The sequence below is a fragment of the Propithecus coquereli genome, unplaced genomic scaffold (assembly GCF_000956105.1).
Source record: "Propithecus coquereli isolate 6110/MARCELLA unplaced genomic scaffold, Pcoq_1.0 Scaffold181, whole genome shotgun sequence".
NCBI classification, from domain to species: domain Eukaryota; kingdom Metazoa; phylum Chordata; class Mammalia; order Primates; family Indriidae; genus Propithecus; species Propithecus coquereli.
In genome coordinates, this window is record NW_012142857.1 from 3,192,644 (window position 1) to 3,205,969 (window position 13,326).

Consider the following 13,326-nt stretch of genomic DNA (forward strand, 5'->3'; position numbering starts at 1 on the left):
GCTTCCACAGAAGTTCAGACTTGCATCTAGTCCCCTGATGCCACAGAACCAAAATCCTTTTAGCCACAGAACCAAAATCCTCTAGTGGCCCAAAGATCTTTTTCTAAAAGTGTAGTGCAAAACCGTAACTATTGTATTATAACTACTTCTTTAAAAAAAGATTTAAATCATATTTTTAAAAACTCCCTCAGTTTAGACAGTAGGAATCTGGGCAAGTTCCCGTCCTAATGAATACTGGAGAACCTCCAAGAAAAGACCATCTCACTGAAGAGCCATGTCCTTGCCAAAGAGCAACGATAAAGACCTCTCATTCCTTTCTCTGGGAAGATGCATCGCGCTTCCACCGTCAGCAAGTTGTAAACCGTTGTTTTACAAGTCCACAGTGAACGAAACATTAGTACTTAATCTATTGATTGAACATTATTTTAATTGAGGCTTTTAATGAAGAACTTAGACCAGTTCCCCCTAGCTGTGTGTGACTGCAGCGTTCTGGCTAAACAGCAGAGGGCACTTCAAGACTAGCACATTTTCTCAATCACTGCGCCTCCTGGTAGGCAGCGATCTGGCAAGTTCCAAGGATGTGAACCTGGGTGTAGCCATTTATCACGCGCTCTGTGTTGTAGCTTCACGAAGCCCTTCAACAACTATGACTAAAACAAGAAAGCATGTCTTCAACAAACCTATAGTAGTAGCTTATACACAAATGCACTTGCTTAAAAACGTATTGCCAAATTAGCCACACACACAAAAAAGGTTATCGAGGCATCATAACAGTTTCAGCTCATGTTGCAAATTATTATATTCCAGTCCTTGGAAAAACTTAAATCAAAAAGTTATTTACTGAGCAAAATATCTTTAGCTTCTTAATCCTAAGAGATGATAAATTTTGTTTTAAAATTTAAACAAAATTCTCCTAGAATCACAATTCATTCGTGAACAAAAAGTCCTTTGCCCTTCATTCTAAACACTTATATTTTCATGAACTTGCCAAATTTTTAAATTTTTGTATTTGGTCGATAGTTGGACCAAATTTCTTTGTTTTGCATAAATAAATTTGGCTTAGTAATGAAAATGCTTTAAGCATTTGAAAACCCAGCGCAGGGGTGGGCACTTTAACACAAACAGTGTTAAGTACTATAAAACTCAAATTTTAAGCTATTTTTTAAAAAAGTTAGCTGTTGCCATGTATAAATGTTAAATAAACTAATTCTTCACATGCTTTAAATCTCACATTGAGACAAATGCACTTTCATTTATAAAGGCACAAAGAGAGTCAATAATTTGACTCTATAGTCATCACAACTTTGCATTTAACAAATGGGGAAAAAAAGCAATGGTGCAGAAATTACAGTCAGCAGAGAATCTAAAAATGGAGGAGCCAAAGAAATTCATAAGTTTTCTTTCTACAGCAATGATACTCAAGATACTTTTGATATAAGTCTTTTGAATAGGAACACTTTTTAACAGCATAGGATAAATGCATTGTGGGTCTGTGGGAATCATTACAAAACATGATGGCTTTAATATATTTGAATCCTCCATGATTGCAAGATAGAGTGAGTTTTTATTTCATCTAAGAAAAAAGATGCCTATTCTGTAATATATGCTCTATAAACTTTAAATATAAAATAATTTTGAGTGAATTGTTCTGTTCTCAAGAAGCAAAGCATGTAACCATATTTACTGATGAATGAGATCACTCAGCTAAAATATTGAGAAAGCCAATAATTGTGATACTTTGCAACTTCTTGATAATCTTTAGACAGAATTTTCTAAAGACATCTTCCCCCAGGTGCTTTGACAAATACATTCAGCTGAATATGGTTAGGTACATTTCTGTTCAAGTAACAAGAGTCTGCTGCCTCAATTCTAAAGCAGATAGTATAATGCAAACACAGGTCCTTCCTGCACAAAAATATCTCTAGCCACCAGGGCTTAAATAGTTCCACTAGTACACGTACTACTTCGAGAAGAGCCATGCCATTAAATTGATTACTCACATTTTATGGCCTGCATGTGCATTTCATGTTTATTAATCACTTCTCCCTTATATTACCCCTACCAGGGCACTAGGCTAAACTTCGCAACAGTTTCCTTTTTGCTGAGGAAGTGACACTTAATGAACTATAGGGGATGGATCTTAATCTTGTTTGCAGACCTTAAATCTCGTGTCTATTAGTTGTAGACAGAGCAAGCAGTAACATATAAGCTCCCCATAATTCACTAATTTTCCTTTCTTTAATAATTGTAGTTGCTTAGCGTACAAAAAATATTTGAGGAAATCTGTACCAACCCAGGGACATTTCGAAAAGAATTAAGAGGATTGCTATATGAGAGTATCACAGTTGGATCAGTGGGTATCATGGGTGGTAATTCATTTAACTGATAGCTGTGTGATTCAAGACACGTGCTAGGTACCGGAGGCAGCATAAAAACCCTGGGCATCTTATGGGAGGGGACACAAAAGAAGGGGAAGATGCAGGAGGGACAAATCATGTCTATTTCACCAATTTTCATGTTGTTAGCCTGGATGTACCTTTGTGGGTTTCAGGAATTACATGGTACCTCCACAGCTGGGTGAAAAAATTCTAGCTTCTCCCAAACTATTTAATTTGCTACCAGGAATAGTTTACTACCTAGAGGAATGTGAATTAATAACACTTGTCTAGATAGATGAACACATGATGATAAAATATCTTGCAATACAGTATAATAAAAAGGTTTAGTAATACCAATTTGTATCTTCCATGTACCAAATATCTCAAAAGACATGAGACATTTTTTCTTCTATCAATAGTACTTGCTTATTAAATGAATGCAATATCATTTCCTCTTTTACTAAGGAAACCAAATGTCAAGGAAAATTAAGACATTAAGGTTACATCACTGGCCTTAAATAGGTGCCGAAATAAATACTTAGTTTCCTTTCCTAATGTCCATTTTGCTATACTCACTCACCCCGAAATTGCAACTTTTTTGTTGCATGTGTGGCATTTTTGTTTGTTTGTTTTAAGAATCTGAAAATGATGCTCTGTGTAAAATCAGTAAAGTCTTAAAATTGTATATTCCCCTGCCTCCAATCTTTTCTTTAAATTCTTCCTTTGGACAAAGGAAATAGTAAGTATATATTCACAGCAAGTAATTATAGCTTTTATTATCTAGGAATCAAAAGCTAAGAATAGTAGATACATTTTTTTAACCTCTGTGGGGGATTTGTTGCTAATCAATTAAGAAAATCCTCTGCTCCCTGGTGAATTTAGGTGCAAACAAAACTAGCACACAAACAAAACCGACACAAGAAGGAAGATCCTGTTTAAGCGGCATCTTACGTAGCGGTTTTCAGAACCGAGAGTTGCTAATGAGCACTTTAGATCAAGGAAAACCACAGCAGGAGCATTAGAGTCAGAAGCAGCACTTTTAACACAGCCCCCGGAATGGGGGAAAACTTCATGACATACAAGATTGCTTTAAAAATTACTCTCAGGAATATTCATTAACACTGGCATGATTTCTCCGATGCAGAAAGGAAACATTAATAACCATCTTTCTTAAATAATCCTGACAGAGAACTAGATCCCTGGCTCTCTAGACAAGACAGGCATATATGCATAGATACATCCTTAAAGGCTGAAGAATAACACAGATCAGTGCAAACATGTCAAGCAACCAAAAGTACAACAATCATGCCAGGAATATCACTAAGGATCAGCATATGTCTGTATCGAGGTGATTAAAAATATCTTGAAAATACAGAACAGAAATAAGTTTCCCCATTGTCCTCACAAAAATGAAGGAGCCTGGGAAACTGCTTTAAAAGCCCTAATGAATAATACTAGATGCATTTACATGGGGACAAAGGGCAAGGAATTCAGAAAACAAACAAACAAAACCACTACGTTTAGTTTCAGACGTCTGCTTGTTTTCTCCATATAAGCAGATTGTAGTCAGTGTCCACTTTTAGAAATGATTTGTATAGGATAACACATTTCAGTTGGAAATAATCATCATCCTTCAAGTGAATTTAATTGATTAATTGTGTCGATACTAAGTTCTTTTGACAGTGGAGGGCCTGGCTCAGGTCTCAGTAGTAAAAGGAGGGGAGCCGATGGAAGACAATTGCCCTTCACTGAGCTACTATCACATTCCAGCACTGTGTTCAGAAGTTTGCACGGTGCAAGAAAACGCAGGTACCTCCGGCTCGCCCACAGAGACAATTTACACATCTGTCTATTAACACATGGTAGGTAGTTACATTTAGAGGAAACATACTGACACATCTGTTTATCCTGAGTCTAAGTAAATCTCTTGGTAATTAGCATCTAAACCAGCTGAGAGGTAAGTGGACCAAAGGATTTCACCACAAAAACATGAACAGTTTCATACATATTGGGTAGTGTGAAAAAAGAATCAAGCAAGCTGTGTTTATTTTTAAACAGGAATGCATCTTACAATTTGTAACTGTTGTACCATTTCTTCTCGGTAGGCTAGTTCCCTTTTCATCTGATCCTGAAAATTATCTGGTAGGAGAGAGAAATAGAAAAAGAAATTACTTAAAGTGCAAAATCTACTTTTAGTGTATCTAATAAAAATATTTTGACAGTCCCAAAGACAGCCCCCCCAACTTAAGTCTTTTTTTTTTTTAAGTAAATAGTACGGTTGTTTGAAGAGATGGTCTCAACACTATAATTTAATCAGAATAGACAGTAAATTGTGAGAGGGTAAGGTGTATGTCTTAACATTTTATGGTATCTCATGCCCCATCTAGTCTAATCCCTTGCATATAATAGTTAGGCAGAAATGTTCAGTGCAATCGTGTTCTCTAACATTTGCACACTTGTACAAGTCACAGGTGTTGAGAGCTTCCGCTGTTTTCAGAAGTCCAGCACGAGTGAGGGGTGGACCTCAGATAGAGCTGATCGTAGGAACTGCTGCCCTTGTGCATGTAATGCTTTCTGGGTGAGGAAGACATGGGCCTGTGAAATAGGCCTGCCTGTCTTTGCTGCCACTCATCTCACTCCTAAGAGAGCGATAAACATACTCTGGCCCGACTCTCCCAACCAGCAAATTCTGTCACCCTGGACCAGCCTTATTTTATGGTCCTCCTTTGGCCCAGTGCCTCTCTGGAGACCTCACCCCACTCCGAGAAGGGAGGAACTTTAAGACATATTGTTATGCAAAATATTTCTGCTAGCCTACCTATTGATCATATTTTTTTTTTCAGGGTATTGTGAGGGTACAAACATTATGGTTACGCTTTATGTCTTTGCCTCACCCAAGTGCGGGTTAAAGGCATGCCCTTCCCCCACTACAGTGCTCCCTGTGTCCTTTAGTTGCAGACTTACCCCTCCCATCCCCCTAATCCCTGAAGAGTATTTCTGCCATGTGATCACCCTAGTGTTGATCAGTTAGTATCAATCTGATGGCAAGTACAAGTAGAGCCCATTCTTCTGCTCTTGTGGTGCCTCACTTTGGATAATGGGCTTAAGTTTAATCCAGGAAAGTATAAGAGGTTCTAGATCACTGTCGTTTCTTATGATTGAGTAATATTCCATTGTAAACATATACCAAATTTAAATAATCCACTCATGGATTGACAGGCACTTGGGTTGTTTCCACATCCTTGCAATAGTGAATTGTGCTGCCATAAACATTCGGGTGCAGATGTCTTTATCGTAGAATGTTTTGTGCTCTTTTGGGTAGATGCCTAATAGTGCTATTGCTGGATCGAATGGTATTTCTATTTTTCCTATTGATCATTTTTAGTGCATTTAAGAAAGAAAAAAAGACTTCCAAATGTATAGCATAATATTGCATCTTCTTCGTGTGATCTTTTTAAAAGCGTAGACTTGGTTAACTTTGGCTTTTTCAGCCTTGAAGGAGAAGTTAACATGATTTCATATTGAATTTGTTGTTCATAGGGTAGCAGCTTGGGGAAACCGAAACTTGATCAATATCTTTTACTCTCCTGTTCCTTTCACCTCTACAGCCAACTGGTGTGTAAATCCCACGTATTCTACCTCCAACCTCTCCTCTCTTTGCCATTGTTACCTTCCTAATGTAGACACCTCTTCCCGGAATAATTTTCTGACTGATCGCCTGGCCTCTAGTCCCTTCCTCTCCAAATCTCATTCATTCCCCTGCTTAAAAATCTCCCATGGCTTCCCATCGCTTTCAAGATAATAAATCCTTTACCACTCATGAGACCCTGGGTGCTTAGAGATTAAAAGACTTTGTTCTTTTTATTTATTTTTTTTTACTTTTTTCTATACTATTTGAATTCCTTCTCCAATCTCAAGCATATATTATAATTTATTTTTTAAAAAGACTGAATCCCTACTTTCCCCTCTGAATTTGATGGAATAGAGTGAAGTATGTGGGGCAATGCAAGGATTGAGGGAGGAGGCCTCATTCGCTCAGGGGTTAAGGGGGAGGACAGCATTCCACGCAAAAACGTGGCAGGAGAAGAGGGGAACTGCAGGTGACTCAGTTTGCTACAGTAGAGGGCACAGAGGAAATCCCCTGCACCCCACCACTCACCAAACCACTCTCCGGTCCTCAAATATACATTGTACTTCCTGCTTCTGTGCCTTTGGCCCTGCTGTGGTCTTGCCTTTGTCACAAACACCTCCCTTTTCTTTAATGTTCCAATTCAAACGTTACCTCCTCTAGAAAGCCCTCTCCAATTCTTCTGCTCCTCCTGCTACAGTTAGTCACCTTTCTTTTGTACTCCTCTAGCAACCTGTCCATATCTCTATTAATGCATCCATAGTACATACTATGATTAGTTGTTACACATCTGTCTTTCAGCTAAACCGTGAATTCTTAGAGGACAGGAAGGTAAGTTTCAGACACTTTTTACATTTCCAAGGCCCACCAAAGTTCTTGACACACAGAAGGGGCTAGATAATGAATGAGGAATGAAAACAGCACAGAAGTATCCACTGGCAGATCCGGATTCTGCCATGGACAGGAATTCCCTCACTCTCGGGCCTCAGACCTTTATTTAAGGCAACGAGGGTGTGGAATGATGTGCTCTTTAGGGTCCTTCCTTGCTCTAGCGTTTTAAGATTTGATGACAAGGTAAACTGATTTGGTTGGGTCCCAAGCACCCATCTGTTTTCCTGTGCTGGGGAAAGGGGGTGGGCAAGTTCAATTTGCAGTGATAACGATTAGGGGTGAGGCACTGTGTGAGGAGCTGACACCCACCTCCCACTTCAGGATGCTCTGGAGGAGGGTCAAAGCCCACAGGCTGGGCACAGGACAATAGGGAAACCACCCTCCACAAATTGCTGGTTCCAACACCATTGTTCCTGGCCTGAATGCCTCAGAGAAGACCAGTGTTTCCAAGCATGGCTCCCTCTATGAAGGAACAAATTTTGAGCCTTGACAGGTTCCTCTGTCCCTCTAGGAATCCAATGTGCCTCTGACCAGGGTGGTAAACTGAGATTAACTAGAAATGAGGGGGCTATCTGAAGCTGACCTGGCTGGAGCACTTCCCTGGGATCCCAGAAAATTCTGATTTTGGAGGAGGAAATAGCTAAGGGCAATTCAGAGTGCAAAGATGAAAACTAGTCCTCAGTAAATTCATGCTCATTGTTCTATGATGGTACACTTAATATAATTCCCTAAGTTAAAATGAAAAAAATGAAGCCATTAACGTATTAGAAAAAACAGTGAATATTTTTATAAGATTGGAGTGGGGAAGGGCATCAAAGGCAAAAACCAAAAAAAAAAAAAAAAAATTGATAGATTCAATTAGAAAGAAATTTGAAAGTTCAATATGATGATAAATTACAAACAAATGAAACTCCTCAAACACAAAACACCATAGCCAACATTTAAAGGTAATTGATACAAACCAAAGAATATTTGCAACATATCAAAAAATTAATATTCTAGCACATAAAGAGTTCATACAAATCAATAAGAAAATGAACACATCAAAAGAACTATGGGGAGAGGATGGGAGTATAAATTAGTACAACCTCTCTGTGCAAAGATTTAGTTACAGGGTGCCATTGTGTGAAACTTGGGCAAACCTTAAGGTCCAAAAGTATATTCATAGATTTCTGGGTAGTAGTGAAAAGAGGCACATTTTAACTAAAAGAAAAAGGCAGGTAAAAATGGCATGTATAACATTTCATTTTGTTTTAAACGAAGGATTTAATATGCATTCAAAAGAGGCTGGAACTCCAAAATGTTAACATTGGTTATCTCTAGGTAGCAAGATTATGAGTGACTTTTGTTTTCTTCCCTTTCTATTTCTGTATATTTAAAATTTTCTACGTCAAGCACATATGTAACTTGAGATACAAAGATTGCTAGCTGACAAACGAACAAAAACCTAAAATTTTTGCCATATTCTAAAAGCTGATGAAGATATAATTTAATTGGAGATGAAAAAAAATCATTAAGCCAATTTCTCCAATGAGAATCACTTACAATCCAACTATTTTTGGAAGACAGTAGTATAAAAGGAAGTAGCAAAGAAAAGCAATGAAGTGCAACATGCCAGCCAGCACAGTGGCAAGGGCTGTGCACTGCAAACACAGATAGCTTGGAAATACAAACGGTTTTCCAAACAGCAATAAAAAGTATCCAGCCTATATTCCTGGGACCATAAATAAGAAGAAAACCCAGATGGTACATCTGGTTCATCTGGGAGATCCCACTAAGCAAGTGATAGGCTTTGGGGCTCATTTTGTTTACACTGTCTTAATTTTGTTATCACTGTTTTCAAACAACTATGGAGACTTTTGATCTGTATAGTATTTTGGAATTCTCTCTTCTCTCTTCTTCCAGAGGATGCTACAAAAAGAAAAAGGAAGGAAACATGGAAGGAAGGAAGGAAACCACTGAACATCAAATGAATACAGTAACAGCCATAGATGAAAGCTGGAGACAGCCATATTCAGGTAGATGAGATGTAGTTTGTTTTTAGTAAGAAGAAATCTTAACAATAATTTGGAAGAGTAATTCTTCGTAAGAATCTAAAATGATGACATTTTAGATGAAATCTAAACTTTTTCATAAAGCCCCATTCCTTAGTCCTTCCCTATAATAACTGGCCTTGTCCCTCAGGTTCCCTGAAGTGCCAAGAATTTGTCACCATAACTGCAAATCGAGGACTCAACTGAGGAACCCCGGCTAATCTCCTTTATACAACAGTCTTCAGTGATCCAATCTCATCCTTCATCATCAGTTTGAATCTCTTCAGATACGACACCAACATGTCTATCCCCCATTTACTGAGAGTATGCTATGCACCCACAACGTGCTAGGAGCTGCAGGCAACAACCGAAGAACATTCCGAGTGGGCCTTCCCTGAACCTATTTATAACACAGTGAGGTACAGGACAGTAACACAAGTGAAACAATCAGAGGAGGAGCCAACACAGAACACCCTAGAAATAAACACAGTAGGACTTCAGGAAAGGGTGCCTACTGTAAGAAGGGGAAGGGTTCTTGGAGGTGGTGAAATCTGAGCTGTATCCCGGATGAGGAGGAGGACCCAGCAGGGGGGAGGCATTCTAGAGTAAAGTTGTAGAGGCGGAAGGCGAAGGGACAGAGCAGTCAGCCAGGGAACTGGAGCTGAGCATGGGGAGAAGTGGACATAAGGGTGGAGAGGCAGGGTGGGCCAATTATGGAGGGTTTAGAGAGTCAGTCGGGAGTTCACTTAGATACGACCTGAGAAGCAGCAGGGAATCACTATAGCTTCTTGAATGGAAGACTTGGTCCCAAAGGTAGAGTTTTAGGAAGACGGGGCTGACAGCCACAGGCTGGGCTGGAGACAGGAGGTGAGGACACAGGGCACCCTGCTGGTGAGGACCTTCTCCGTCCACTGCCACCTTTAGCAAGTGCCAGCTTGAGGGGCTCGGCTCTGAGGTTCTACAGATGGCTCATGGGAAGAAAGTGAAATGAACAAAAAACTACAGCACAAGGAGAAATGCTATGATAAAGGAAGGTAGAGGGTGTGGGAGGAGAAGAGAGGAAGAAGAGACAGATTTGCTAGGGAGGATGGACACGATGTGGTGGCAAAAGTGACTTCTGGATTGACAGCTGCTGAACGATCAGCCCAGTCATTAGTGGGGGAGCTTGGAGTGGTAGCGTTTGGGCTCACCTTTAAGCCTTTACTCCTGTTCAGCCTAACATGCTCGTCATTGCAGAACACGTTTGACCAGCCATTCCACCATCATTTCCCATGGCTTTGACAATGGTGGAGCTCCGCTACATCCATTTCCCAAACACCTGTTTCCTTGGCATACACCCTCCCCACCTCTCTGCTCACGTCCTACCCGATTTGTCAATTAAACATATATCGTCTGCTAGCAAAACAAGGTTCACTGACTGTTTCACCCTGTAACTACAGCTCAATAAATCTCTAGAAGTTCTGGTTTCTAATATTAGCTAGTTTATTATATAGTCCCTGCAGGAAGGTAATCATCAAACTTTAAAACAGTATAGAGTAGCAACAACTCACATTTGTTGGTGATTACCGTGCATCCGTCATTATGCTTTTTGCTCATTTAATCCTCTCAGCAACCCCAAGAGGTAGGTAGTAGTATCGGGTTTTTTTTTTTTTTTTTTTTTTTTACTGTTTGACTGCTGAAAAACAGGTTTGGGACAGTGCCTAAGATTACTCAGCTAGTGAGCAGGGGAGTCAGAGTCCAACCCTGGAGACCTCTTGATTATCCCCCAGGCTTCTCTGCCTGCACTTTAGTGGCCAATGCCTGCCTTCCCTCCTCCCTGGAGCTCCCCATCACTGTCATGCGGAAGTATTCATGGGGAGCTGCTCTGGAAGCCTCTGTCCCGGCAAATGTACAGACTTATTGTTTCTTCTCCTCCTCCTCTTCCCCAACTCTGCTCCCCAAGTATGGAGACTTGTCTCTTCCTCCTCCTCCTTTTCCATCCTCCTTCTTCCCCTATCTCTCCCTCCTCTTTCTCTTCCCTCTTTATCCACCTCTTCTTCCTTCTTCTCTTCCTTCTTTCTTCCTCTTCTTCCTTCTCCTTCTCTCTCTTATCTTTTATCCTGAGCCTCTCCATGCCCAGGATTCATTCCTGTGGTCCCCGTTAACCCTCAGAACCACAACCAAAAGCCCAATATTTGGAGCCAATTTTAGAAATGCTTTTTTAGAGCTCAGTACTGATCCTCTCCTTTTCCTCCTTTTGCTTCATGATCTCCATCACAATTGCAGCTGACATTTACCACACACTTACTCTGTGCCCAGTAGGTGCACAGCATGTCACGTGGACCCTCTCACTTAGTCCCCTCAACCTCCTACGAGACAGGAATCATCCGCCCCATTTTACAGTTTCCAAGATCATATAACCAGCAAAGTAGCAGAGCCCAAAAGTGAAGTCGGGTCTGGTAGATTTTTGAGCCTGGATTCTTAAAAGTCACATGATGCAGCTCCTAGCCTGGGTCCCCAGTGCTCTAAGGGAACTGGATTTTAGGTGTTGTGACTGCGAGTGCCTCTGCACCTACTAGTAAAAAGCTTTGCAAAACTCTCATGAGAATTCATCTATGCTTCCTTTCGACGGCTTTACAAAATTCAGTTTTCCTCTTTTCCTCTGAGTGAATCTAAATCTGTCTGCTAGCCTCACAGCCCCTCACATTTAGTTAACAAGCACATAATGTGCATTTGCTATTTTCATCCGTGTGAAATTGACTGCCTCTTTGTGGTGTGTCTAAACCACGCATTATTCAAACTTGGGCACACACATGGCCACTTCCTTGGTCAGCTGAGTACGTTACAGATAAAAAAGAGGAAATTTTTTTGTTGTTGTTTAATTGAAGTGTTTCATATATGTGGCAATGACAGAGGATGCATATTAATTTTGATCAAAATGATAGGTCTGAATTGAAACTGGCCAGTTGCACTGTAACATTCTAACGTTCCTGTTTAACGGAAACGTGTACATGTTATACAATAGAGCAGTTAATAAGGAAAATATAAATTACTGTGAACTACTTAATTCCTTAAGATGATTATTAATGAGATTTTATTAATGGGATCAATTATGGCTACACTGGCTTCATAGGGAGTTAGGAGGGCACATTAGGGATTCAACGGGACTTGGACCCACTCTGCTGGATCTAAAAGCAGGGATTTGCAAACTCAACAATTAGATAAACATCAGCTTATGGAGAAACAAATCATTCACTGTCTGCTCCTTGCTGCAAGGAACTGTATACTTTTTCTTAAGATACAGTTTTAGAAGTTAGAGAATCCCTAGTCCTTTTGAAGCACCTCTTTCTAATGGTTTTAAAGATATTTTAAACGTGTTCCTCCTTTTCTCGAGGAAGCTGGGGATACCATGACGCTCCTAAATACACTATCAAAAGCTATTGGCCAACCTGGCACAGTGGCTCATGCCTATGATCCTTGCACTCTGGGAAGCCGAGGCAGGAGGATTGCTTGAGACCAGGAGTTCGATATCAGCCTAAGCAAGAGCAAGACCCCATCTCTGCTAAAAGTAGAAAAAATTAGCCAGGCATAGTGGCTCGTGCCTATCGTCCCAGCTACTCGGGAGGCTGAGACAGGAGAATCACTTTAGCCTAGGAATCTGAGGTTGCAGTGAGCTGTGATGATGCCACCGCACTCTAGCTGGGGCAACGGTGCCAGAGCAGACTCTGTCTCAAAAAAAAAAAAAAAAAAAGGTATTGGCCATTTTCCTTCTTTCCAATCCTATTCTAAGGCCCAGCAGACCTTCTCTGAATTCAGAATAACTGAAGTTCCATGAGCTCCAAATCCCACTGTAGGTATGGAGCGATCGCAGACTTGGCAGACCCTACTGTTCCTGTGGCCAGAGCTCTCTTCCATAATGCAGTTACCTCTTCATTTTGACCCCCACTAAGCTTTCTGGTGAAACTCAGTTCGGCGTGCATGTTACCAGGACACTGGTACTATTCAAAAACACTCCCCAAGTATATCGTTCAGTTGTGCTGATGACTACATTTGGGGGGCTCTGGGGAGAGCAGACCTTCGGGCTGACATTATTGAAATTATCACAATTACTGAAAAACCTTCCAGATGCTGGTATCGCTCTAGCACAGGAATTGCCAACTTGAGTTTCGTGATGCCTGAATTAATAACAGAGGGCATGCTGACATCCTAAAAAAAGTGTCCCAGAAGAAAATTAATTTTAAATGTATGAAATTAGAAAAATAAGTTTGCACATTATTTGCTTTCCCCTTCCTTTTCTCTGGGGAGGGGAATATGACTAAATGAAACTCCAAAAAGCTTGAAAAACACTTCGGTGATGTATTTGCCCAAATATGACCGAGACCAGGGCAGGTAAATTTTAGAAATCTGGACACCTGCC

At 40.4% G+C, this 13,326-nt stretch overlaps 1 protein-coding gene across 1 annotated transcript in view; it reads right to left on the minus strand.

The window, feature by feature from the left end:
* The window catches only part of SKOR2 (SKI family transcriptional corepressor 2), a 35,136-nt gene that overhangs the window by 3,351 nt on the left and 18,459 nt on the right, over positions 1-13,326 (minus strand). The window contains exon 6 of the mRNA XM_012642660.1: positions 4,450-4,517. Coding sequence (XP_012498114.1) covers positions 4,450-4,517 — 68 coding nt within the window. The remainder of the gene's footprint in view (positions 1-4,449; positions 4,518-13,326) is intronic.